Consider the following 24,076-nt stretch of genomic DNA (forward strand, 5'->3'; position numbering starts at 1 on the left):
ATACAGTGGATATAAATATATAACAATTAATAATTAAGAACTAGATTTTATTATTTAACGTAGTATACTATACTACGTTAAATAATTTAGTTAAGTTAAGTTTTTAATAGTTTAACATACATTATAATTTTAATTTTAAAGGGTTTTAAAGAAAATTTGTACCTTTTATTTTTAAAAAAAGTAATTGATATTTTAGCGCCATCTCTTGACATGAGCCTGAATTATATATGTTCATTTTTAAATAATGGTCTGAATAGAGAAAGCTTTCTAGACATAGGCGTTTCGTAGTTTTGGCGGAAAGCTGACTACGATAGTCAAAAGATGTCATGGTTTAGCGAATTTCTACTACATTTATAATTTCTTCACTAAAGTACCAATATTAATTATGATTTTAATATATCTTACTATTGATTTAATTAAGTTAGGATAAATATATACCTAACGCTTCTGTAAAAAAATTACGGAAAGGATCTTTCACAATAAGCATCATCGATCCTGTCAGCTTTGAAGGTCACCTTGAAAGAGCGCGAAAGCTCAAACGGGGGCAACGAATCACATGAACATCATAAAATAATTTGGGTGCATGCTTGTCCGCACGTATCACTTGCACCGGTCACACTTATAGTATAAAAGTAAACAGAGTAGAGTGGAAAAAGGATTTCATAACGTTGCGTCTTACTTGTACGGGATAATTCTTTAACATCACAGTCATACTTTATACGTGAGACTTACTCCAACGGAGTCATACGCGTGTTTTGTTTCAGTCGATTTAGTTGATTATCTTAAGTTAACTTTAGTTTTAATTACTTAAAATGGATGTGCCGGCAAAGGGGAATATTTTAGGCCGTAAGTAATTTGTGTATTATTTATTTTATTATATTGTGTAAATAAATAATGATGAAATTATATTTTTTTATATGGTTTATATTAGTTTAAAATGTAAATTCATTTCTATCGGTTACCACTAAAACTAATTCATAATAAATCGGCAACACATTAAGGATCACTTATACCCAATGTGTATTTGTTTACGTGACATCCATTTGAATTTGAATAGAAATACTTATTACAGTTAACAAATATTTAAAAAATAATAATCATAGTAGATAATTAATAACAAGTGTAAACCCCTTTTTTATTTTATCTGCAATGTAGAGAATATTCTTATAAATGAATGAAATCATAAGAATATATGATAAAGTTTATTTTTGTTATATAATTCGTTATTATTAATTCATTAAATAAAAAGGTTTTCATGATAAAAAGGTATCATATGTAATTATTATTTCTAGTTTGAATGTAATAATCGTTTGTATACATGCAACATGTAACTGAAACGATGATGCCATTTCGGAAGTCAGAAGCTAAAGCCTTTTTAATTAGAATTTATTTAGATGACGCATTTCATCATAAAAAAATAAGTATAACTATGCGTTTTTTTCACATATATGTTTCCCTATCCCTATAAAACACATATTATAGTTCATAACTTTCTCAAGCAGACAGCTGGAGAAAGTTAGAAACTTTAATAAAATTAAAGAAATGAACAAAGTTATTTGTTAAATATAATAATTATTTATCTACTAAATAACACTCATTTATTTCCATTTTTTTATTAGTTAAAGATAATTTTAAATACTCTAGATGCAGGGCCGTATTTAGGGGAGGGCAACCGGGGCAACTGCCCTGGGGCCTCCACATTAGTGAGGGCCACAGTTTTCAGCAAGTTAACAAATATAAATATAATAATGTTATTATTTAATATTTTAAAAGTTACCGATACTATTAAATAAATCATAGCTTACTGATTGAAATAAAAAAAAGTAATTAATTCATGATAATATAATTATTAGGTTGTTCACGCTTCTGTTTGTCTAGGGCCCCCACTGCTTTGTTGCCCGAGGGCCTCCAGACCTTAAAATCCGACTCTGTCTAGATGTAGGATAAATCTTGAGTATTTTTCATTCTTTCCTCACTTACAACACACTAGTCATTATTTATAAATGCATTACATATTATCATGACATGTCTACACATAATTATTTATTATTCGTACATATCTTACAAACAACAAACAAATTGTATAAACTTGTTGAAAATATGTTATAAATATTTATATAATTTTTTCTTCAACATCAATAAGGATGAAATTGTATTAATAAAAATAATGTTAGAATTCGAGATTTCGAAAATTTCTGAGCGATACGGTAGAAAAAAAGCTGTTTTAGGCATAAGTGGCATTGGCTCCTTTTTATTGATATTTCAGCACCAAAAAGAAAATAGATTTTCGTCAGTAAAAAATTTTTTTGAAACTTTTTGTGCCTGTAGATTTTACATGTGTTATACCAAATTGACCCACGAGTTTCCTTTATATTTATACACAATTAAATAATATCAATTTCACTAGCCGAGAGTCTGGATTTGAATTCGATTCATTTGGTTAAGTTAACAATTTTTTTGCATTTTTTATTTAATCCGCCCCAGTTTCGCATTGGTGTTATTTATTAGTAAAAAAATGGTATATCATTTATGCTTTCAAGATAAGGTAGCTTTACTAATAAAAAAATTTAATTAAGTAGATTAGTTACGGAGATTACCTGCATTATACATAGTATGGACTATACCATGTGTTTACAATAAAATTGAATAATTATATACCTCGTGAGAATAAACGATCTGATTGTTTTCTTAAGAGATAAATGAAACATTTACTCTGCAATATAATTGTACATAAATATCGTACCAGTTGCTCAGTAAATAAGGAAAATAAAATACTGTCATTTATACCATCCTATTAATAAGTCATAACTATTACCTATATTAACGTTTTAAAAATACATACACATGTGAGTTTTTTTTTCTGTATCGATTTAATTCAATTTAATTACGAAAGTTAAGACAAATCATTAATAATGACGGAAGTTAAATTTGTAGTTTTTAGCAAAACAGAGGTAGGCAACGATCGTTGCCCCTTAAGTTCTATATTTTATTTTCTTGTTCGGGGTATTAATTCATTCTACAATTAATATTTGCACGTAAAATAGATAAAATTAAACTATGTTATCAAAATTATCACAAAGTAAGATGATATTTCTATTAATTTTCTAGTGTATAGAAGAATAAGAGGTTAAGATTTATTTTTACAATTTTTGAAGAAGCTTTTTGTTTTAACAACAGGTTTTTAACTAATCTCTAAATTATACAACATTCCACTCATATTTCAACTAACCCTTGGATTTGTAACAAACTGTCTTATACTTTTTTAATGACCGTTGTAGAAAAACCAGTTCTATTCTGACGTAGTCCATACAGTTGGGTCAATCACATAGTTTCCACTTTAATATGGATTTATGATCTTATAAAATCAACCACTTTTACTAGCCAGAGACAGAGTTACTTTCTTACATCTATTATGTAGTAATATAATACAATCTTAATATTCTCTGTCAAAGAATCTACATTAAATATATAAAAATATCATGATGGATTGTCTCGTTTTCAATATTACATTTCGACTTCGAAGCGATTAAAAAAGGTTATTATTATGTTTAAAAACGTAATATTCGTACTCAATCTAACATCGAAATCGGTGCATCCAAAAGCTTAAAAAAATATCTGGGATGTTTTATAGAAATAAACAAAATGTTACTACAGTACCTTTTTAGTCAATGGTACCAAAACTATTAAACGGATTCGAATGAAACTTGGTATGTAGGCAGAGTTCGTCCTAACATATTTATAGGATACAAATACGTATGATTTAGTTTTAATTAATAAAAAGTATCTTTTGGATACATAGCAATTTAGTAAAACATGTAGATACAAATATAATCTTTACAGCATTTGTGTATAGTATGTGTGTCAATCTGCAAAAAATTACGAAAATTTTTCTATTCTTAAACTTAATTCAAGTAGGCTTTTACAAGCACTTTTGAATCGTCATTGTCATTTTACAATTAAGTGAAACTACCACCGGTTCGGAAAGTAGATTCTACCGAGAAGATCCAGCAAGAACTCAGTAGTTACTCTTTTTTAACATTTAAAAAATTCAAAGTCACGTTAATTAAATACAATTATTTAAATTAAATTATCCTGCTTGGAAGTCAACAGGTATTAACTCCACGCTTTTTTATCATCTATAATTATATTATTTCCAGGAATAGTACCGGCGCGGTACGTCCTAGCGATTCTCGGTTCCATCGGCATGGCGATTGTCTACGGGTTGAAGGTCAACTTGTCAGTCGCCATGGTGGGCATGCTGAACCACACCGCGATAAAGGCATCGGTACACAATTTGCAGGACGAGGACAACTTTACCGCACCGGCAGAAGACGTGCAATGTGACGCTACGGGTAATTCGACCAGTGCGAAGGTAATATGTTTGTATTGTGGTTAGAACGCGTGCATCTTAACCGATGATTGCGGGTTCAAACACAGGCAAGCACCGCTGATTCATGTGCTTAATTTGTCTTTATAATTCATCTCGGGCTCAGCGGCGAAGGAAAACATCGTGAGGAAACCTGCATGTGACAAATTTCATAGAAATTCTGCCACATGTGCATTCCACCAACCCGCATTGGAACAGCGTGGTGGAATATGTTCCAAAACCTTCTCCTCAAAGGGAGAGGAGGTCTTTAGCCTGGGCTAAAGACCTCCCTGGCAGTGGGATTTTACAGGCTGTTGTTGTTGTTGTTGTGGTATTTCTTTACAAATTATATCTCGGCTCAAAATCCATTGATATATTTGAGCCGAGATGGAAAGGACTATAAATACTTCATTTCAAGTTTAATTGTGATAGAAAGATGTAAGAATACCATTGGAAGGAAAAACGCCGGCTTCATAAGTAACTTTAACCGTGTAGATAGAAGTGTGGAAAGAGCTTGAAATCACTTCAACAAAATATGGGATTAAATTGAATATGTCAAAAATTTAATTTTTATAAATCGGTGTTTATTTGACTAAAAGTCAATTTACAGAAAAATATGTCATGAAAAATTGCCTTATATAATAAGAGATAATAACAATAAAAACAGTGGAAAAACTTGGCATTCGTTTTTTGAAACGTTGTAGTTATAAAAAACAACAATATTTATAAACAGTCCAGGTTTAAAGTGCGGGATTTTAATATGCTATCAACAAACGAAGAGCGATCGCTTTAAACGTAAATCTTTTTATAGGATTAAGAACAGCAATAAAATATTTAAATTTACGTTCATTTGTTGTCCTGGAATTGACAGACAGACATACCGTCTGTTTATATTTTTGGCCACGTGATAATAAAACTGTTTATGTAAATGTTTTATAACGTACACGAGTGTGTTAGGTTACCGTACGTGAATAGCTGTCTAGTTTTGTACTTTTAACACGTATCAAAGCGGAGCGAGGTCTAATAGGCCTCGTATATCTATTTGTACGTTAGAAAAGTGATAAATATATTTTTATGCCCATTGAAAACAGAATGCTATGTACCTACTTAATACGGGGTCACTTTGACAACCTACCGCATTGAGGAAATAACATTCGATAACATCACAGCATCACTTCACATTTTTTAAACATTACGGTCTAATAATCCCCGTATTATGATATTTTTCATACGAGGTCATAAACACCCCGTACCGCAGGAATGGAAAAAATAAAATAATGGCCCCGCAGCCAAAGTGTTAAGAATGGAGCAAACATTTTATAAAATAGCCATCGATTTAAACGTTTTATGGATAGAAAATTAATTTTAGGTATTTACTTTCAAAAGTTTTGTATCCGTAAGAATTTTCTACCAGATATTTGAAAAAAAGCATAAATGATGTTGGTGAAGTCGTTATCAGCGACCAAGGAAAATAGCGATTCCTTTTTATACCAATCATAACGAATTCGCGACAATCGTATATGAAGAGTCTTAAAAAAATTTTTAAAAATGAAAAAAATGGAAAACCAATTAATTAATAAGTTACTGAACCGATTCCATCCAATTAATACCTAATATTCGCATTAAGTATAGAAACAAGTCTGTCCTTGTGAACCTTCTTCAAATAGGATTCAACTTATACATATTCAATTCAAGTAAATTGGCGAATCAAAAGTGGGTTCTAAACAAAGAGCTTTACATAGAGAATCACAAACTTCTAGTAATTATAAATAGATTGAAGGCGTTTTGATTTATTGGAACGATTCCAGAGATTCAATTAAATTCGAATATCGTTCTTATTGCGAGGAATGTGAATGAATGAATGAACTTTTTTTACATCATTTCGGCCGGAAATCGAACCCGGGACCTCGGAATAGCGTACCCACCCAAAACCACTGTACCCACTACTCAACCACGGAGGTCGTTAGAATTTGAACTTTTAACATTCAACAGTAGTACGTCCGATTACGGTATTTAAGAGACAAATAGTTTTTCTTACGGATCGTAAAGTTGTCTACGACACGGAACTACCATTGGCTTGATACTAAGGGATTAGAAGTTTACAAATTATAAATAATAAGTTGAATTTATGAAAATGACAGACACCGCTTCAATAAACCATTTTCCTTGAGCAAAACGTATCAGCTTTTGAATTGTGTGCGAGCGACTTTATTTTAAATAAAATTTTAAATATTGGCACTTGATTTGTTATTGTCAATTTGTACAATGATTTGACCCATTTCAATCAAATCCGATTTATTCTTTTGGGTCATAACTCATAGCCATATTGTTGTTTATGTCGAATACTTTTCAATAGTATTCAATAAGAGCGAATGTTTTATAATTGGCTTAAAGAACTTGGGAGTGCTTACTTTTCTTTGTCATGGAAAGGACTTAAAACATGTTCATATATCTGTACTCTTTCCAGTCGCATCGGATTTATTATCTATAAGATTATGTGACTACATACTATGCCTTATAATGTATGTCCTTTATTTGGTTAGTCTTCTTTAAATTCTGATGTCCTCTATGGCGATAATAGCTTAAGAAGATGATGATGCTGATCATCATCATACTGGTTCCTGTAATTCACTGGCTCATACATTTACAAGTACCAATCAATAATTTGCATTGTTATTTGGTGTTTTATTTATAGCTCTGTGAGCATACTGCTATTTTGTTGTTTACGAGAAATAATATTTTTTTTCACGTGCAATAAATAGTGTTCTAATTTGTAAAATATGTCTAGATCACTAATATATTTAAAATATCTGTATTGATTCTAGGAGGCGGACGGCCCTTTTCTGTGGTCATCTGAAATCCAGGGTATCGTTCTCAGCTGCTATTTCTGGGGATACTTCGTTTCACAAATTCCTGGTGAGTTCCGATTAAAAATAAACAAAATTAGTATTACCGAACATAATTTATCAAATCGCAAATAGAGCACTTACTTTATTTCAACCTATAACTATTAAATTTGAATTGCTGCAGTGAATATTTATTCTTGGTTACATGCCATTTATTGTAAACACAAATATGCTTTTAACAGGAGGTCGCATAGCGGAATTGTTCTCTGCAAAATGGGTGATGTTCTTCAGTGTGACCATCAATGTAGTATGCACGCTGCTCACTCCTGTCATGGCTGAAGCACACTATATTGCGGTGGTCATCATGAGAGTGGGCGAGGGGATTGGTGGAGTAAGTACTTATTCGAATATTACTCTTATTGGTTAAACAGAAATTCCTATGAAGTTAGTAAAAAGGCTAACACAATGACATAGGGGAGTGTGGGGTAAACGCGAACGCGGGGTAAACCCGAACGCAACGATTGTGATATGTTAGAAAGAGATAGGCATATTTCACTTGTCGCTATCTCAAACATCACGCCACCACTAGTGCCAGTCAACAACCCGAGCGACGCGGACGCACGTACTTATTAAGGTATGTATTTTGTTATATTTTGCATGATTTTGATGTAATTTTTTTGCAAATCCAACTTGATATTACTTGATTATTACTAATAATATTTATTTAACGTTTATTTACTGGAATACTTACATAATAAGCTGCAAAATAACAATGACGTAATCGGCAAAAGTAAAATAACCTAAAATATTTAACTCAATATATTTTTTTCGATTTGCCGGGGTAAAGGCGAACACTCAATGTGGGGTAATCTCGAACGTTCGTCATTGCCCCGTCATTTTGTTGATTCCCAGTTAATCTAATTTGTATTATTGTTCCAGATGCCTCGTAATTATAAAAGAAAAACAGTGACGAAATACAGTCTAGAAGATCTCAAAAAGGCTGTGAATGATGCTCAAACCAATAAACTTAGCATCAGCAAAGCTTCACAAACTTATAATGTTCCAAAAACTACAATTTTTGATCACCTAAAGAAGCCAGTGATTAAATTGCCAATAGCTGGTCGAAAAACTTTATTCACAGGCGAACAAGAAGCTGAACTCGTGGATTATATAATAAAATGCAGTAAACTTTATTACGGCCTAACCATAAAAAAAATTCGCCAAATTGCGTACCAATATGCTGAGATAAACAAACTTCCCCATAATTTCGACCGAGTAAAAAAGCTAGGCGGGAAAGACTGGTATTACAGTTTCATGAAAAGACATCCCAGCCTATCTCTGAGAACACCTGAGGCGACTTCACTGAATCGTATCACAGCATTCAATGAAACTGAAGTTCAAGTTTTTTATGATCATTTGAAGGCCATACAAGAGAAATATCATATTCAACCTGATAAAATGTTTAACGTTGATGAGACAGGTATATCAACAGTCCAGAAGAATCGGAAAATAGTGGCAGTAAGAGGTCAGAAACAAGTTGGTAAGGCAACAAGTGCCGAAAGGGGATCTACAACAACAGTGGTTTGTGCATTTAGTGCAGCCGGTCAATACATTCCACCATTTTTTATTTTTAAAAGAAAACGTATGAATCCACTATTACTAAAAGGTAGTAACCCTAACATGATTGGAGCTGTTTCAGACTCTGGATGGATAAATGAAAGTCTTTTTGTTGATTGGCTACACCACTTCATTTCATATGCAAAGCCTTCAAAAGAAGATCCAGTGTTGCTCATATTGGATAACCATGAAAGCCACATAAGTCTTGATGCTTATTCACTATGCAGAGAACATGGAATCATTATGTTGACTTTGCCACCACATACCTCACATAAACTTCAACCTTTGGACTTGACATATTTTGGCCCTATCAAGACAGCATACAATCAAGAATGTGAAAATCACATGGCGGATCGATTTGGACAGCCCATCACACAATACGATGTAGTAGAATTATTTACGAATGCTTTTAATCGATGCAGTAACCTTCAAAAAGCAGCAAGTGGATTCAGATCTGCAGGAATATATCCCTTGCGCCCCATTGAGTTCGATCCAATCGATCCAAACATATCCCAAAATAGCGCACAGACAACAATAAACCCACCACAAAACATTGATACGAATACCCAACTCTCAAATAACCAAGAAACTGAAGTTCAACAAGTTCCTAATTCTGATACGACTGCAGTAACCCAAGTTCACAATATAGAAGATTTTAATGTCCAGGCATCCGATGCAGGTCTTACTAAGTCACAAATCGAAAATACAAGCACACAAGAAATTCATCTATCCGAAATTGTTGAATTGCCTGTGATTTCTCCAAAAGTATCAAAACGCAATATTAGGAAGAAAAAATCTACTATTCTGACGAGCACACCTATAAAAGAACAGTTAGAAGAAAAGGAAAACAGAAAAAGAGCAAAAGCAGAAGAAAGCAAGGAAAAACCAAAAAAAGAAACAAATAAAGGATCTCAAATAAAAAGACTGAAACGTAGTGATAAGAAACCTTTGAATAAAGAAATTAAAGGAATATTAAAAAATTTCAATAATATAAAAGAATTTAATTACGCTAGTCAAAATACAAGAGAAAAAGGAGAAAAGGAGAGAAATGAAGACTTCTTTTGTATTTTTTGTGAAGAAAAATATATAGATCCCCCGGTCGAAGACTGGATAATGTGTTACGTGTGTGGACAATGGGCTCACGAGCATTGTACCGACGGGCAGTCAACATCGGCGGGTTATAAATGTGATCTCTGTCGTTATTAATGTTACGTAAATTACTTACGTAATTACCCCACTTGGTGTTCGTATTTACCCGACTAATGTCGGGGAAAGCCGAACACTAAGAGTTTTGTTTTTTATTCATATTTTCATACTTTATTAAAAAAATATAAATGTTGTCTAGTTAATTCGTTGCATAGATTATTAAACTTTATAATTAAACAATTAAAGAAGCTACGTGATTATATTTCACTGTCTCATTTGAGTTTTCCCTTAGGTGTTCGTATTTCCCCCACTTTCCCCTACTCCAGTTTTTTCTCTGATTGTAGTAAATTAACAATTGTAAATTTGTAATATTATTGCACTAAGTCCCTTGTCTTGTTTGTTTGTTTGTTAATACCCTTTAAACATATTTAATATTGGAAGACCATAGGGCCTCTACAGATACATTATCCTACGAGTAAAGCGCTAAATTTTTTTTTTAAATTTTACAAGATTAGGTGTAAAATTTTTGCTTTCTAATAAATCTAACGATGTATACATTCTTGTCATAAGTAGTAAGAGGATCCCATATGGGTATATTAGTAATCATTGTTAGCCATTTAACTATCCTGTTCTTGATATCTTCAAAAATTCAGCGAATCTCGGACTTGGTTGATTTCACAGAATTCTTGGTTTTTACATTTCCACGTCTGTCCGTGCCTGTCTAAAACGTAAACAGTCCAAAATAATATGTCACAAGGACTCGACAACTGTTTGGTCATATTCGAGCCTGGCCTGTCTTGAAGCCTAAATGGATATAAATCTTCCCCGTGTCCTATTCTGCACATTAGGTATTCTGCATTTTTGGGCATTATTTAAGATATCCTGATGTGTTAGCTTTATTCACATATCAGAATAAATGCCTTACATTATATTGAGTCATAAAGAAGTTCGAAAATAGTAAAATCAAGATTGCATCTTTGAGGACCTTTTTCTCTCTCGTTCTTTGTCTCTTGTAAGAAAGTAAGTAATAATTCAACGTTCTTTTATTAAAAGTGCATTTATATTATGTCATGTCACGTCCACGGTACATCTATATCTTTTTTCTAATTGCATTAATGTTTCGAATTTATGATTCGATGTGTTTAACAACAACATTGTATATTCAAAAAAACGAATTAACATTTTATTGGCACCAAATTGTTCTATATATAATTACATATAAAGTATATTTCCAGTCATCACGTTCGTAGCACGTGATCGCTTTGTGTATTTTCGTAATCGTAAAGATTTCGGTCTCCCGAAAATATCTTTTAGTGTCATTATTCGCTGGCGTATTAGTACTGGATGATTATTTTATATTGTTGTCGTTTATTAGGCTTATTAATGATCGAACTCTACTTAATTAAATAAAGGTCATGTCATGCTGATATTGCGCTGAATAATGCCATAATTATGCCTTCGAACCATTCATTAAAATAAAATTCTCTTGAGAACTTAATACTCATAATTGAATAAAAAAGAAATTTAAACTTTGTGTTTTTAGCCATATTATTATTAGGCGACAAAAAAGCGTAATATTCTTTAATTTTTTCGCTATTCAATACAATAAAATTATGAAATATCCTAATTGTGAATCAATAAATAGATTATATATTATATGTACAGGAATTAAGTTTAAATATGCCTGTGTAAGTAATAAGTGATAATTACTCAATTGCTTCTTTACCTGTTTAAGGGTGTTAAGATAATATTGTAGACAGACCCTGCCAAGTCCTTAACCCACAGAATGTTTGCACAGGGTGTGACCTTCCCCGCGATGCACGTGCTGCTGTCGAAGTGGGCGCCGCCCGCCGAGCGCAGCGTGATGGCCGCGCTGGTGTACGCCGGCACCTCGCTCGGCACCGTCATCTCCATGCTCATGGCTGGAGTACTGACTGCGACACTCGGTTATTGTCATTTATTTATTTTTTTTTTTTAATTTTATGGTATAGGTTGGCAGACGAGCATATGGGCCACGTGATGGTAAGTGGTCACCATAACCCATAGACAATAACGCTGTAAGAAATATTAACTATTCCTTACATCGTCAATGTGCCACCAACCTTGGGAACTAAGATGTTATGTCCCTTGTGCCTGTAGTTGCACTGGCTCACTCACCCTTCAAACCGGAACACAACAATACTAAGTACTGTTATTTGGCGGTAGAATAACTGATGAGTGGGTGGTACCTACCCAGACGGGCTTGCACAAAGCCCTACCACCAAGCAGTATTTGCAGTTAACATTAAAACCTTCCGAGTTCCTTTACCAGTTCTATGACGGATTGATATGGAAATAGTTGGTCTACTACCAATGTAGTAGTAACAATTGTAAATGTCTCACGGTTGAGCTTAAGCCCCCTCTTTCTTGAAGGAGTCTGTTTGGAGCATATTCCTTTCTGCTACTACTTGAATTTCATTGAAATTAGACACAAGGTTTCCTCACAGTGTTCTCGTATACCGCCGAGTGCGAGATGAATTATAAGCACAATTATTGAAAATTTAGTTTACCGCGTAATCGTCTGTCAAGATACATGCTAATCTATATTATAATAAGTAATTGTAGAATGTAAGTCTTTATCTTCTTTTTGGTTCTCGTTGTGTAGGCTGGGAGAGCGTGTTCTACGTGATGGGAGGGTTGTCGTGTGCGTGGTGCGTGTTGTGGGTGTGGCTCGTGCAGGACTCGCCGCAGTCGCAGCCTCTCATCAGTGTGGAGGAGAGGGAGATGATTGTGACCTCATTGGGCGGGAAGACAAATGATCAGGAGCATAAAGTAAGATCCGTTATTACTTCACAAACTAAAAGCTTTGGTAAATTGTACGTGAGCAACAAATATTAATATAAAAAATATATTTTACAGAGTAAATGTCCATTGGTAGTATAAGCACCATGTCACATTTGACTGCTTCAATTATTTTAGCTTTAATTGTATAAAACATAGCTAAACTAAGTGTTGAGTGCTAGTTCTTCTCGGCAAAATCTGCCTGAAGTGATCCCGTATAATGCATAACAAATTCCCAAAGGCAAGCAGTATTTTGGCTTGAACGACTTGAACTTACCTCAAAAATGTTTGAAGGGAAGGGAAACTTCGATAAAACGATTGATCTCTTTCAGCAGAAGCTGGCTGTGCCGTGGAAGGCAGTGTTCACGTCAGGGCCTTTCCTGGCTATTTTAGTGGCGCACGCTTGCTCGAACTGGGGCTGGTACATGCTGCTGATCGAATTGCCCTTTTACATGAAGCAAGTACTCAAGTTCAACATGACTGAGGTATTGCCTTTTTTTGTTACATCAGGTCAGTTCTTAGCATCGATTGAGATCTTAAATGAATTATAATGTTCTTTAATTTTTTTTTTGCTTATTCAACCAATACAAGACTTGAGCACTGTTGAGGATTATCATCAAATATTATCTGATTACATAATAAAAATTCCTGGTAAAATTTTGGTCACGTCGTCCAATGACGAAAAAGCAAGTGTATCAAACTTCCGCAGCTTAGTAGAAAATCAATGTTATATGGATACACTTTGAGCAGTGTGGCAGTAGCTTTAAATACACATATACACAACCATTACATATACAAACGTTTAGTAAAATGTTAGAGGTACGGCGCATGTAAGAAATTCGAAATTTTTGTTACGTTGTGTATAACGGCAGATCATGTATTTCCCGCTACCCTGCAATTGTACTCTAGTCGAGATGTGAATATCATTCAAATAAAATCTAATAGAGTCCAGCTTAATAACTTGTTGAAATTTACAAATTTCAGAATGCGGTGACAACAGCTCTGCCTTTCCTTTCGCTCTGGTTCTTCAGTATTGGTCTGAGTCGAGGCCTGGACTGGCTACGCAGTAGGGGGATCATCACTACCACCACCGCTAGGAAGATAGGCACATTGTTCGGTGAGAAGTGGGAATTGTTTCTTTTAATGGTATACTGTCTGGTAATGTAATGGTATTCTGGATTTGTAATACGTACTATAGGTGTTCCACAAGGTAAAACATTAGGACCATTTTTATTTTTGCTATATATAAATGATCATTTTTCGATTTCATAGAAATCTTTGTACTTTTTAAAAATATACTGATATTAAATTATCATATACAAAAATTTTTATACAAAAAAATAGATTATAATCATTAGAGAGCACAAAATGTTTAATACATGACACTAATATAACGAAATAAAAGCTGTGGTCAGCGTGTCAGGCTCGCTAAAGCGTGCGTGTGCGCAGCGTCGCTGGTGCCGGCGGCGTGCCTGCTGGGCTTGAGTTTCGTGCGCTGCGCGCGCGCGGCGGCCGTAGCGCTGACGGCGCTCGGCGTCACGGCCATCGGCGGCATGTTCTGCGGTTTCCTCTCCAACCACATCGACATCGCGCCCAACTTCGCCGGTACGTCACTACCTACATAAGTATCTATCGACAAATCAATGGTCAGTAGCGCTAGACTTTGTATCGTTGTTTGGACTTAGAACTATAAGATAGTGTTTTTAATTTATGCACTCTATTTATTTACTAAAATATATAACTGTTCTCATATTTTTTCAACACTGACAAAAATTGTCCGGTGTGTTATACAATACAAGAAAGTCACTTTAAATTTACATACGAAGCGAAACATTATGTCAGTCAAGGTATGTTATAATCTGTGTTATTTTTTCAGGCACACTAATGGCTATAACCAACACTGTTGCAACCATACCTGGTATCGTCGTACCCATTTTCGTAGGAGTCTTAACTCACGGCAATGTAAGTTAATTTTTACTATAAATTTTTGGTCCTTCGAGCCGGATTACGAAACTTAAACCCAATTGGTTTATCCGTTTTGTCCTTTGTTAATATTGTTTAATTATTAAAATATTCTTAAATAGATTATATCATTGAGTTTTTCCTTAAATTGCAGCAAACCATTTCGGCTTGGCGTATCATCTTCTTCGTTACGATTGCTTTGTACGCAGTGGAAATTATTGTCTACACAGTTTTCGGTTCAGGCGAAGAACAGTCTTGGAATAAAGTGCCGGAAGTTCCTGAAAAACCGGAGGGTAAACCGTTGAAAAACGAAGAAAGTGTTTGAGATGGATGAAATCTAAACTTTTTAATGTAATGCTAAAAACAATGCTTAAATTTATACAATCGTTACATTGATGAAAGGTTTAGTTCAACTTAAAAATTTTGTAAGTAAATGCATAATAGATAACAAAATGTATAACAAGAAACAGCACTTGTTATATTGGTTTCGTAAAATATGATTAACAAATATTAATTTCACTGTGATTCTTCTTTTTGTACGGGTCATTCATTCATTAAGGGAAACAAGAACATAGTTTATTTGTAAGAATTTCAAGAAAGTAAGGACACAGATATATATAGACAGTTGAAAAATCCCAATAAGTTTTTGATGTTTTATTCCATGATTATAAAAAAGTGATGAAAAGTTAAGCTACCTTTGGTCTCTCTAATAGCAACACTAACAAGTAAACAAAAGTATATAATAAGGAATTGACTGATAATATCATATCTGCAAATTATATTTTTTTTATCAAATGAAAGTACATTTCATACAATTATATAAACCAATTTACAGGAAGCAATATAAAAAAAAAAAAAAAACAAATTTATATTCTGTAAAAACTTAACTAATATTCATATAGGTAAACATTATAATTAAGACCAATTATTTATAAATATGTCTTTAAATGGGCATATGTATATTTAATTCCTACTACTATACTGAGTACAATGTTAATTATAAACTGTAGTACTCGTAACATCTAATTGTATACAATGGTACTTATATTCATTGTTCTAAATGCAATTATCAATGCTCATAATTATTATAATTATAAGTGTTTTGTTAGTACTTATTATATAATTCCAACGCACTGTGAAACTCATTTTGTGAGACTGGAATCTAACTGATTTTTCTTAGCCAATTAAATTACATATGAATTAAGAAATAAAAACAACTGTTATTATGAAAAATATATATTGTAATTGATATTATTAGATGTAAGTTTTACTCGTGCCATTGTGTCGATATATATTTTTAAATGTTAGTCTAAGACTGCCAAAAGGGAATTTAATCTACATCTACTTTTGTCTATGTACTTATGTTTTTTTTTTTGTAAGCAATGTCAAATCACAGACAAGTCGTAATTTTTTTTAGATTTAAAAACGCCTAGCTTTAAGTACATTATATTTGATCTTTATCTCATTTATCTAGATACGCGGTAGCGTTCAAGACAAGTTCAATATTTAATTATTTCTTTGACAATCCAAGTTTCACAAAAAACGATTTAGTCGTGAATAATAATTAAAAATGTTTTTTTTAAAGCCTGGGCTAAATCAACATAATTATTAAGTATATATTTTTTTAAATGTACTTATTTATAGTTAGCTATAGTTTTTTTAATAAGAAAATGAGCCAATAATCTCTTTTAGCTTAATATTATTTAAAAAGAGAAAAACTGAATAAATAATATATTTTTGTATTGTTGCATTTTAATAATATAATAAAAAAGTAAAAATATGTGTAGCTTTTTTAAAATGTATGTTTAATAATGATTTTATATTGTATTTCTAATTATTTTGTGCTTACCAAAGACACTTTATTGTACTTAATAAATGTAATCATTAATTTTATTGTATTATTTCAATCAGCACAAGATTAGATATATGTCAAATAAAAAAAAAAGTATAATTGACAAATACATTGTTTCTTAAATTCAAAAATCGAATTACAAATATTTTTTGGGTCATGGTTTATAAAAAAAAATGCAATAACTATTCAAATCTTTATTTACAAAGTTACTAATTTAGTGGTCACTTTAATCTAACAAGTCGTGATATGTAGGCGGGGCCGAAGTTGGCGGCGATGTCGGGAACCACTAGTTGCCCGTACTTTGGTCGCGCTGCTCCCGTGCCAAGGCACAAAGTACTACTCAGAGCACTGAATGGTTTTGTCAAGTCTCTGAAATATCGTATGAAATAATATTTGTAATTTTTAAACTTGCAAAAGAACTTATATTCAACATTTGAGTTCATTTATGTTTGCTAATAGATGCATTTATTTTAACAAATAGATGACGACTTTGGCCATCGTAATTCTGTGGTGAGCACGTCAGTTAGGAAGTTTAATCATGAATTTTTAAACAGAAAATGTTTCATCTAAATCGTTGCAGTATTGCGTGATACAATAAACAAACAGACAACAACATTATTTAATAATATAGATTCAATTTTTAATCATCACTGCGTTATCATTTAAACAATCGTACATTCAATACCACTACATGAAAAACTACACTGCACCTTATAGCTTAACAAACTGACAGGAGTTTAAGAAACTCAAGCTTCGGGTTTTTTTATTGATTCAAAGCGGAGTTTATTAGAGCTGTGAATGTGTATCGTGAGGCTCACCGCACGGTGGCGACGAGCGCGTGTTCGCGGAAGGCGCGCTGCAGTGCTGCGTGCACGACGCCGTCGTTCTGCGCCGGACTGAGCGCGCACGTGCAGTACACTACCGCGCCGCCCACGCGCGCCAGTCGCAGCGCGTTGCTGCGCGAATCCCATACATTTGTATCGTTATTATTATTGGTCGAGACAGGGATTACCTCGTTGGTGAATTGGAGATCGGATGGATAGAAAGTTATTTTGTTATTTGGACAAAAATTAATAGCCCCAATCCTAGAAGTTGGAAGTGAGGACTATCGCGTGCCTCAGAAACCAGGTAAGGCTATTGGTCCTGCGCCTGAATCTCTTTTGATTCTGCGATTAAATCGAATTGTGAGAGTGACACAATAGAGAGTGCACAGTAATTGTGGAAATGTTTGTCCACTACTTATACGTTCAAATCCTTTCTTCTGTTGACGCTATAGACTCCAAAGCAATGGATGCCATCCTCGGAGTAGACAAATTCAATTCAATGAGACTTATAATATTATCTTTTGGCTGTGCCCTGAGATCAAAAGTGGACACTGTTAACAATCCTACATTTCGGAATGCACGTTCGGAGTATGGGAAAATTGAGAACCCCATCGGAGTATGAGAAAGTTGAGAAACTTACACCAGTAGCTGTGTTTGGACCTCCGGGATGTTCAGCCTCTCCTTAACACGATCCGGTCGAAATATATTGTTCTCGTCCTCCGTAACAGAATGTCTGTCTGTTGTGCAAGGCACATCTACTAAAACCTGAAAACAAAATAAATACATAAAGTTCCAAATCAACAAATTTAAGAAAACTTACGTACATTTTGATTTTTATATAATTTTACAGTTTATTTTTCACTACCGATAATACCCTGTCATTCAAGTTGTATAGCAATTAGCCCTAGTTCAATTTCAAAGCTGTTAATTATTATTCTTATTTTGTTATTGAAAAAGGCACATAGACAGTTGCTAACCTTATCAAAGCCGAAATCGTCGGTGAGGAACCGTCCGTCAACTCGCGATAACAAAACCCGTTCTTGCCATTTGTTGCCATTCTCGTAGTCTAAAAGGTAGTCGCGGAATATTCGATGTATTCTGCAACAAAAAAGACGATTTTGTTACAACTTACTGCATTACGACTAATTTTTACCCTTGGTTTAGAATGCAGGTTGTTATGAATAGACATACATGACTTTGTTGTATACGCAATTACATGTATTCCTTTTTTATTAAAACGGACGCGTCGTTGCAGAGCAGCACGTCGGGCAGCAGCGTCTGCAGCGCCGTGAGCGCCTTGCCGCCGGCGACACTAGGTAGAGCGAGTAGAGCGAGTAGAGCGCACCTGTTGGAGCGCGACACGGACGCGTCGTTGCAGAGCAGCACGTCGGGCAGCAGCGTCTGCAGCGCCGTGAGCGCCTTGCCGCCGGCGACACTAGGTAGAGCGAGTAGAGCGAGTAGAGCGCACCTGTTGGAGCGCGACACGGACGCGTCGTTGCAGAGCAGCACGTCGGGCAGCAGCGTCTGCAGCGCCGTGAGCGCCTTGCCGCCGGCGACACTAGGTAGAGCGAGTAGAGCGAGTAGAGCGCACCTGTTGGAGCGCGACACGGACGCGTCGTTGCAGAGCAGCACGTCGGGCAGCAGCGTCTGCAGCGCCGTGAGCGCCTTGCCGCCGGCGACACTAGGTAGAGCGAGTAGAGCGAGTAGAGCGCACCTGTTGGAGCGCGACACGGACGCGTCGTTGCAGAGCAGCACGTCGGGCAGCAGCGTCTGCAGCGCCGTGAGCGCCTTGCCGCCGGCGACACTAGGTAGAGCGAGTAGAGCGAGTAGAGCGAGTAGAGCGAGTAGAGCGCACCTGTTGGAGCGCGACACGGACGCGTCGTTGCAGAGCAGCACGTCGGGCAGCAGCGTCTGCAGCGCCGTGAGCGCCTTGCCGCCGGCGACACTAGGTAGAGCGAGTAGAGCGAGTAGAGCGCACCTGTTGGAGCGCGACACGGACGCGTCGTTGCAGAGCAGCACGTCGGGCAGCAGCGTCTGCAGCGCCGTGAGCGCCTTGCCGCCGGCGACACTAGGTAGAGCGAGTAGAGCGAGTAGAGCGCACCTGTTGGAGCGCGACACGGACGCGTCGTTGCAGAGCAGCACGTCGGGCAGCAGCGTCTGCAGCGCCGTGAGCGCCTTGCCGCCGGCGACACTAGGTAGAGCGAGTAGAGCGCACCTGTTGGAGCGCGACACGGACGCGTCGTTGCAGAGCAGCACGTCGGGCAGCAGCGTCTGCAGCGCCGTGAGCGCCTTGCCGCCGGCGACACTAGGTAGAGCGAGTAGAGCGAGTAGAGCGCACCTGTTGGAGCGCGACACGGACGCGTCGTTGCAGAGCAGCACGTCGGGCAGCAGCGTCTGCAGCGCCGTGAGCGCCTTGCCGCCGGCGACACTAGGTAGAGCGAGTAGAGCGCACCTGTTGGAGCGCGACACGGACGCGTCGTTGCAGAGCAGCACGTCGGGCAGCAGCGTCTGCAGCGCCGTGAGCGCCTTGCCGCCGGCGACACTAGGTAGAGCGAGTAGAGCGAGTAGAGCGCACCTGTTGGAGCGCGACACGGACGCGTCGTTGCAGAGCAGCACGTCGGGCAGCAGCGTCTGCAGCGCCGTGAGCGCCTTGCCGCCGGCGACACTAGGTAGAGCGAGTAGAGCGAGTAGAGCGCACCTGTTGGAGCGCGACACGGACGCGTCGTTGCAGAGCAGCACGTCGGGCAGCAGCGTCTGCAGCGCCGTGAGCGCCTTGCCGCCGGCGACACTAGGTAGAGCGAGTAGAGCGAGTAGAGCGCACCTGTTGGAGCGCGACACGGACGCGTCGTTGCAGAGCAGCACGTCGGGCAGCAGCGTCTGCAGCGCCGTGAGCGCCTTGCCGCCGGCGACACTAGGTAGAGCGAGTAGAGCGAGTAGAGCGAGTAGAGCGCACCTGTTGGAGCGCGACACGGACGCGTCGTTGCAGAGCAGCACGTCGGGCAGCAGCGTCTGCAGCGCCGTGAGCGCCTTGCCGCCGGCGGCACTAGGTAGAGCGAGTAGAGCGAGTAGAGCGCACCTGTTGGAGCGCGACACGGACGCGTCGTTGCAGAGCAGCACGTCGGGCAGCAGCGTCTGCAGCGCCGTGAGCGCCTTGCCGCCGGCGACACTAGGTAGAGCGAGTAGAGCGAGTAGAGCGCACCTGTTGGAGCGCGACACGGACGCGTCGTTGCAGAGCAGCACGTCGGGCAGCAGCGTCTGCAGCGCCGTGAGCGCCTTGCCGCCGGCGACACTAGGTAGAGCGAGTAGAGCGAGTAGAGCGCACCTGTTGGAGCGCGACACGGACGCGTCGTTGCAGAGCAGCACGTCGGGCAGCAGCGTCTGCAGCGCCGTGAGCGCCTTGCCGCCGGCGACACTAGGTAGAGCGAGTAGAGCGAGTAGAGCGCACCTGTTGGAGCGCGACACGGACGCGTCGTTGCAGAGCAGCACGTCGGGCAGCAGCGTCTGCAGCGCCGTGAGCGCCTTGCCGCCGGCGACACTAGGTAGAGCGAGTAGAGCGAGTAGAGCGAGTAGAGCGCACCTGTTGGAGCGCGACACGGACGCGTCGTTGCAGAGCAGCACGTCGGGCAGCAGCGTCTGCAGCGCCGTGAGCGCCTTGCCGCCGGCGACACTAGGTAGAGCGAGTAGAGCGAGTAGAGCGAGTAGAGCGCACCTGTTGGAGCGCGACACGGACGCGTCGTTGCAGAGCAGCACGTCGGGCAGCAGCGTCTGCAGCGCCGTGAGCGCCTTGCCGCCGGCGACACTAGGTAGAGCGAGTAGAGCGAGTAGAGCGAGTAGAGCGCACCTGTTGGAGCGCGACACGGACGCGTCGTTGCAGAGCAGCACGTCGGGCAGCAGCGTCTGCAGCGCCGTGAGCGCCTTGCCGCCGGGCGCCGCGCAGAGGTCGAGCGCGCGCTCGCCGCCGCGCAGGCACAGCGCCAGCACGCCCAGCACGCTGGCGCCGTCCATGGGGTAGTAGTTGAACACTCCTAGAAAAACCCAGAACATGAAGGACCCAGCTCATTTGGTTGAAGCATTTTATTGTTTTGTAGTATGGTTTATTCATCATCAAATCTTACCTGTTTTACATCTCTTTGGCTCAGGAAACTTCTCATATTCGCTATTCATTTCGTACGTCATCACTTTTAAATGTTCTGGATATTCAAATTCTGTCTCTGGTTCAATGATGAGTGGAAAATCTGTGTCTCCTACAAAACAATATTATATTAAATTATAAATTTCGATTTAAATATTTATTATTGTATTGTAGTATTGACAATGTACTTATTTTAAAAATCCATATTTTTAAAGATAATTAGTAAATGATTATTGTTGTGTACTTAATTTTAATGAAATTCTACCACATATGTATCCACCAACAAGATGTGAAACAGTGTGGTGGAATAATCTCCAACCCTTCACCTTAAAGAGAGAAGAGGATAAGACCTCCTGTCACCTTAAAAAAGCAATGAGATATGAATTCAATGATGTATGATAACTTATGTAAGACTATAATATCCCAAACTTACTATTAGCATACAGTGAATAATGCATGGACTCCGGCACCCAATCATCAAGTCCTTTAATCTTCGTTGCGGGCACATACTGGTATAACGCTTCTGAAGACAGACCCATTGATGGCTGAATAATACGAGAGTGGTCTATCTGTGCTTCCTCTATTGCTTTGTTCAGGGTGTATGCTGATTTTGAACTAAAAGGAAAATATACAATTGATTAATAATTAATAATATTTATTTATTCAAAAAACCAAAATGGCTGAAATGCATCTTGTGTCAGTGAAAGAAAACCTGCATGTGTCTAATTTCTTAGCTAATTCTGGTACACGTGTATTCCACCAATTAGCATTAGAGCAGGGTGGTGGATAATATTCCAAACCTTCTCCTCAAAGGGAGAGGAGGCCTTAGCCCAGCAGTGGGAAATTTACAGGCTGTTCTTAATGCTGTTATACTTAAAAACTTTGTTAAACTTTGTAAATTGTTATGTTTAAAAACAATCAAATGTGTACTTACATTTCTTCTTTGTTTTCTTTTTCCTTTTTGTCTGTTTGTAGTATCCTGTTATCACTTAATTCTAGTTTGTCTGGTAGATTTTCACCTTGCGGATAAACTTTCGCTATTTCCTCGCTTTGTAATTTAGCTAAATAGTCATCTAAATTATTATTATGGCTGTTATCTCCTTCTGTCTGTTCTTGTGGTGAATATTGATCATGAAACGTCTTTTGCACGGACATCAATTTCTTGAGGCAATGAGCACCTTAAATTTAACAAAATAGGTGTATGTATGAATTGTATTTTATAATGCATTCATATATAATTTGATTATTAAAATATATATAAGAGTCTGTTTTATTTAGTTGTCAGGGTGCCACTCCATCTTGGTAGGTACCTTTCACATCACATATTTTAGTGTTTTTTAAGGGTACTTTAATATTTTTACTATACTTAGGAAAATAATAAGATTTCGTAACACACACCAAGATGTACATATTCATTAAAAATGTACACAAATTCAGAAATTGTTATCTAAATAAAATAATTTTATAATTAATTTAGGCTTAATTGCCAGTCCACCCACTAAGAATACTAAATACTTTATGCCAAAGTGAGATGACAATTATTAAATGATCTATGGAAATAGTATATTCGATGGCATGGAATGAATACTTAATTAAACAAGATGTTTCTCAATAGTTACCTCGATGCGATAGATACTCCATAGTTTCTTCGGAATCCCCGTAATTGTTAATAACCGCTACATACTTGGACTTTCGTAATAGCGCTTCTCGCATCGGTTCCCATTTACTACCGAAGACCGATCCGTAAAACTCATCGAAGTGGTGTAAAGCCTTGTATTTTGGACCAGTCTTCTTTTTTAATTTTGACTGTAAATAATTTTAAAGTATTCATTTGTATTTCTTTCGTTGTGAACTATGGTAAAAAGGTTCATTAGATATAACTTTACCCAATGAGTTTTTGACTTAAGCCTAACTTGCAAAATCGAGTATGTGTTTATTCGGGCATTTTTAAATATATTTTGAACACTAAACATATTTATTTATAAATACTTTTCGATTTCACTGTGTTTATATTTATTTACTTTTAGGTTATTTTTTGACATTGACAATTCTGTCAATAAATACTTTAAAGATTCTAAGATATTACCATCGACTACATCATAAAAATGAAAAAAAAAAAGAATTAATTTATATTACAATGAAAACAAATTTTATATTTATATATTTAAAGAAAATAAGTAGTCATTAATTTTTCACTATTTCGGGACGAAACGAATAATTGTCACCATGACAATGAAAGACAAGGACAATTATATCTCTCTTATTTATTTACCCTCACGCCCGCGAATACCAAATTGAGGAGTATTGATTTGTTTACAAGGAGCGAATTGGGAGACTTTGAGTATACTTCGGTATAGGTAGGTGTCTCAACCTTGTCAAAACGATCGAGATAATATTCCGACTTAATTACTTCTTTACGTGTTGAGGTGTTTATCAACGAATCGTGCCAGTTTAAATACGAACCGGGCGAAGTTTTGAGGGCTTTAAAAGCTTAATTACTCGCGAGGCGAAC

The 24,076-nt window shown here is 37.2% G+C and overlaps 2 protein-coding genes across 3 annotated transcripts; one reads left to right on the forward strand and one right to left on the reverse strand.

Moving 5' to 3' along the window:
• The first annotated feature begins 496 nt into the window (after window positions 1–496).
• Window positions 497–15,366, forward strand: LOC124537005 (sialin). 2 transcript variants are annotated; one of them, XM_047113710.1, is made up of 11 exons: window positions 497–846; window positions 4,158–4,372; window positions 7,192–7,282; window positions 7,455–7,603; window positions 11,774–11,921; window positions 12,619–12,785; window positions 13,130–13,279; window positions 13,779–13,911; window positions 14,244–14,399; window positions 14,671–14,756; window positions 14,911–15,366. In XM_047113710.1, exons 1-11 carry the CDS (start codon window positions 813–815, stop codon window positions 15,079–15,081), a joined length of 1,500 nt encoding a protein of 499 aa, XP_046969666.1. In that variant the 5' UTR covers window positions 497–812; the 3' UTR covers window positions 15,082–15,366. The 2 variants fall into 2 exon arrangements, with proteins under 2 accessions (XP_046969666.1, XP_046969665.1); XM_047113709.1 differs by lacking the exon at window positions 14,911–15,366 and having other exon boundaries at window positions 13,127–13,279; window positions 14,671–14,780.
• Window positions 15,367–16,787: 1,421 nt separating this feature from the next.
• Window positions 16,788–23,205, reverse strand: LOC124537058. Its single transcript, XM_047113770.1, has 9 exons — window positions 23,184–23,205; window positions 22,499–22,742; window positions 21,998–22,179; window positions 21,548–21,676; window positions 18,901–21,457; window positions 18,410–18,530; window positions 18,073–18,197; window positions 17,427–17,564; window positions 16,788–16,977 (listed from the first exon to the last, which is right to left on the reverse strand). Exons 1-9 carry the CDS (start codon window positions 23,203–23,205, stop codon window positions 16,830–16,832), a joined length of 3,666 nt encoding a protein of 1,221 aa, XP_046969726.1. The 3' UTR covers window positions 16,788–16,829.
• Window positions 23,206–24,076: the final 871 nt, after the last annotated feature.

The sequence above is a fragment of the Vanessa cardui genome, chromosome 17 (assembly GCF_905220365.1).
Source record: "Vanessa cardui chromosome 17, ilVanCard2.1, whole genome shotgun sequence".
In the NCBI taxonomy this organism is placed as follows: Eukaryota; Metazoa; Arthropoda; class Insecta; order Lepidoptera; family Nymphalidae; genus Vanessa; species Vanessa cardui.

Excerpts from the sequence above, each read along its gene's own strand:
- LOC124537058 (XM_047113770.1), bottom strand. The coding sequence starts at position 23,205 with ATGGAGTATCTATCGCATCGAG. Across the intron at positions 21,677-21,997 it reads TTATTCACTGTATGCTAATA|GAGACACAGATTTTCCACTC; the intron begins GTAAGTTTGGGA and ends ATTGTTTTGTAG. Across the intron at positions 17,565-18,072 it reads GTCCAAACACAGCTACTGGT|CAACGCGCTGCGACTGGCGC; the intron begins GTAAGTTTCTCA and ends GGATTCGCGCAG.
- LOC124537005 (XM_047113710.1), top strand. The coding sequence starts at position 813 with ATGGATGTGCCGGCAAAGGGGAATATTTTAGGCC. Across the intron at positions 4,373-7,191 it reads GTAATTCGACCAGTGCGAAG|GAGGCGGACGGCCCTTTTCT; the intron begins GTAATATGTTTG and ends TATTGATTCTAG. Across the intron at positions 7,604-11,773 it reads TGGGCGAGGGGATTGGTGGA|GGTGTGACCTTCCCCGCGAT; the intron begins GTAAGTACTTAT and ends ATGTTTGCACAG.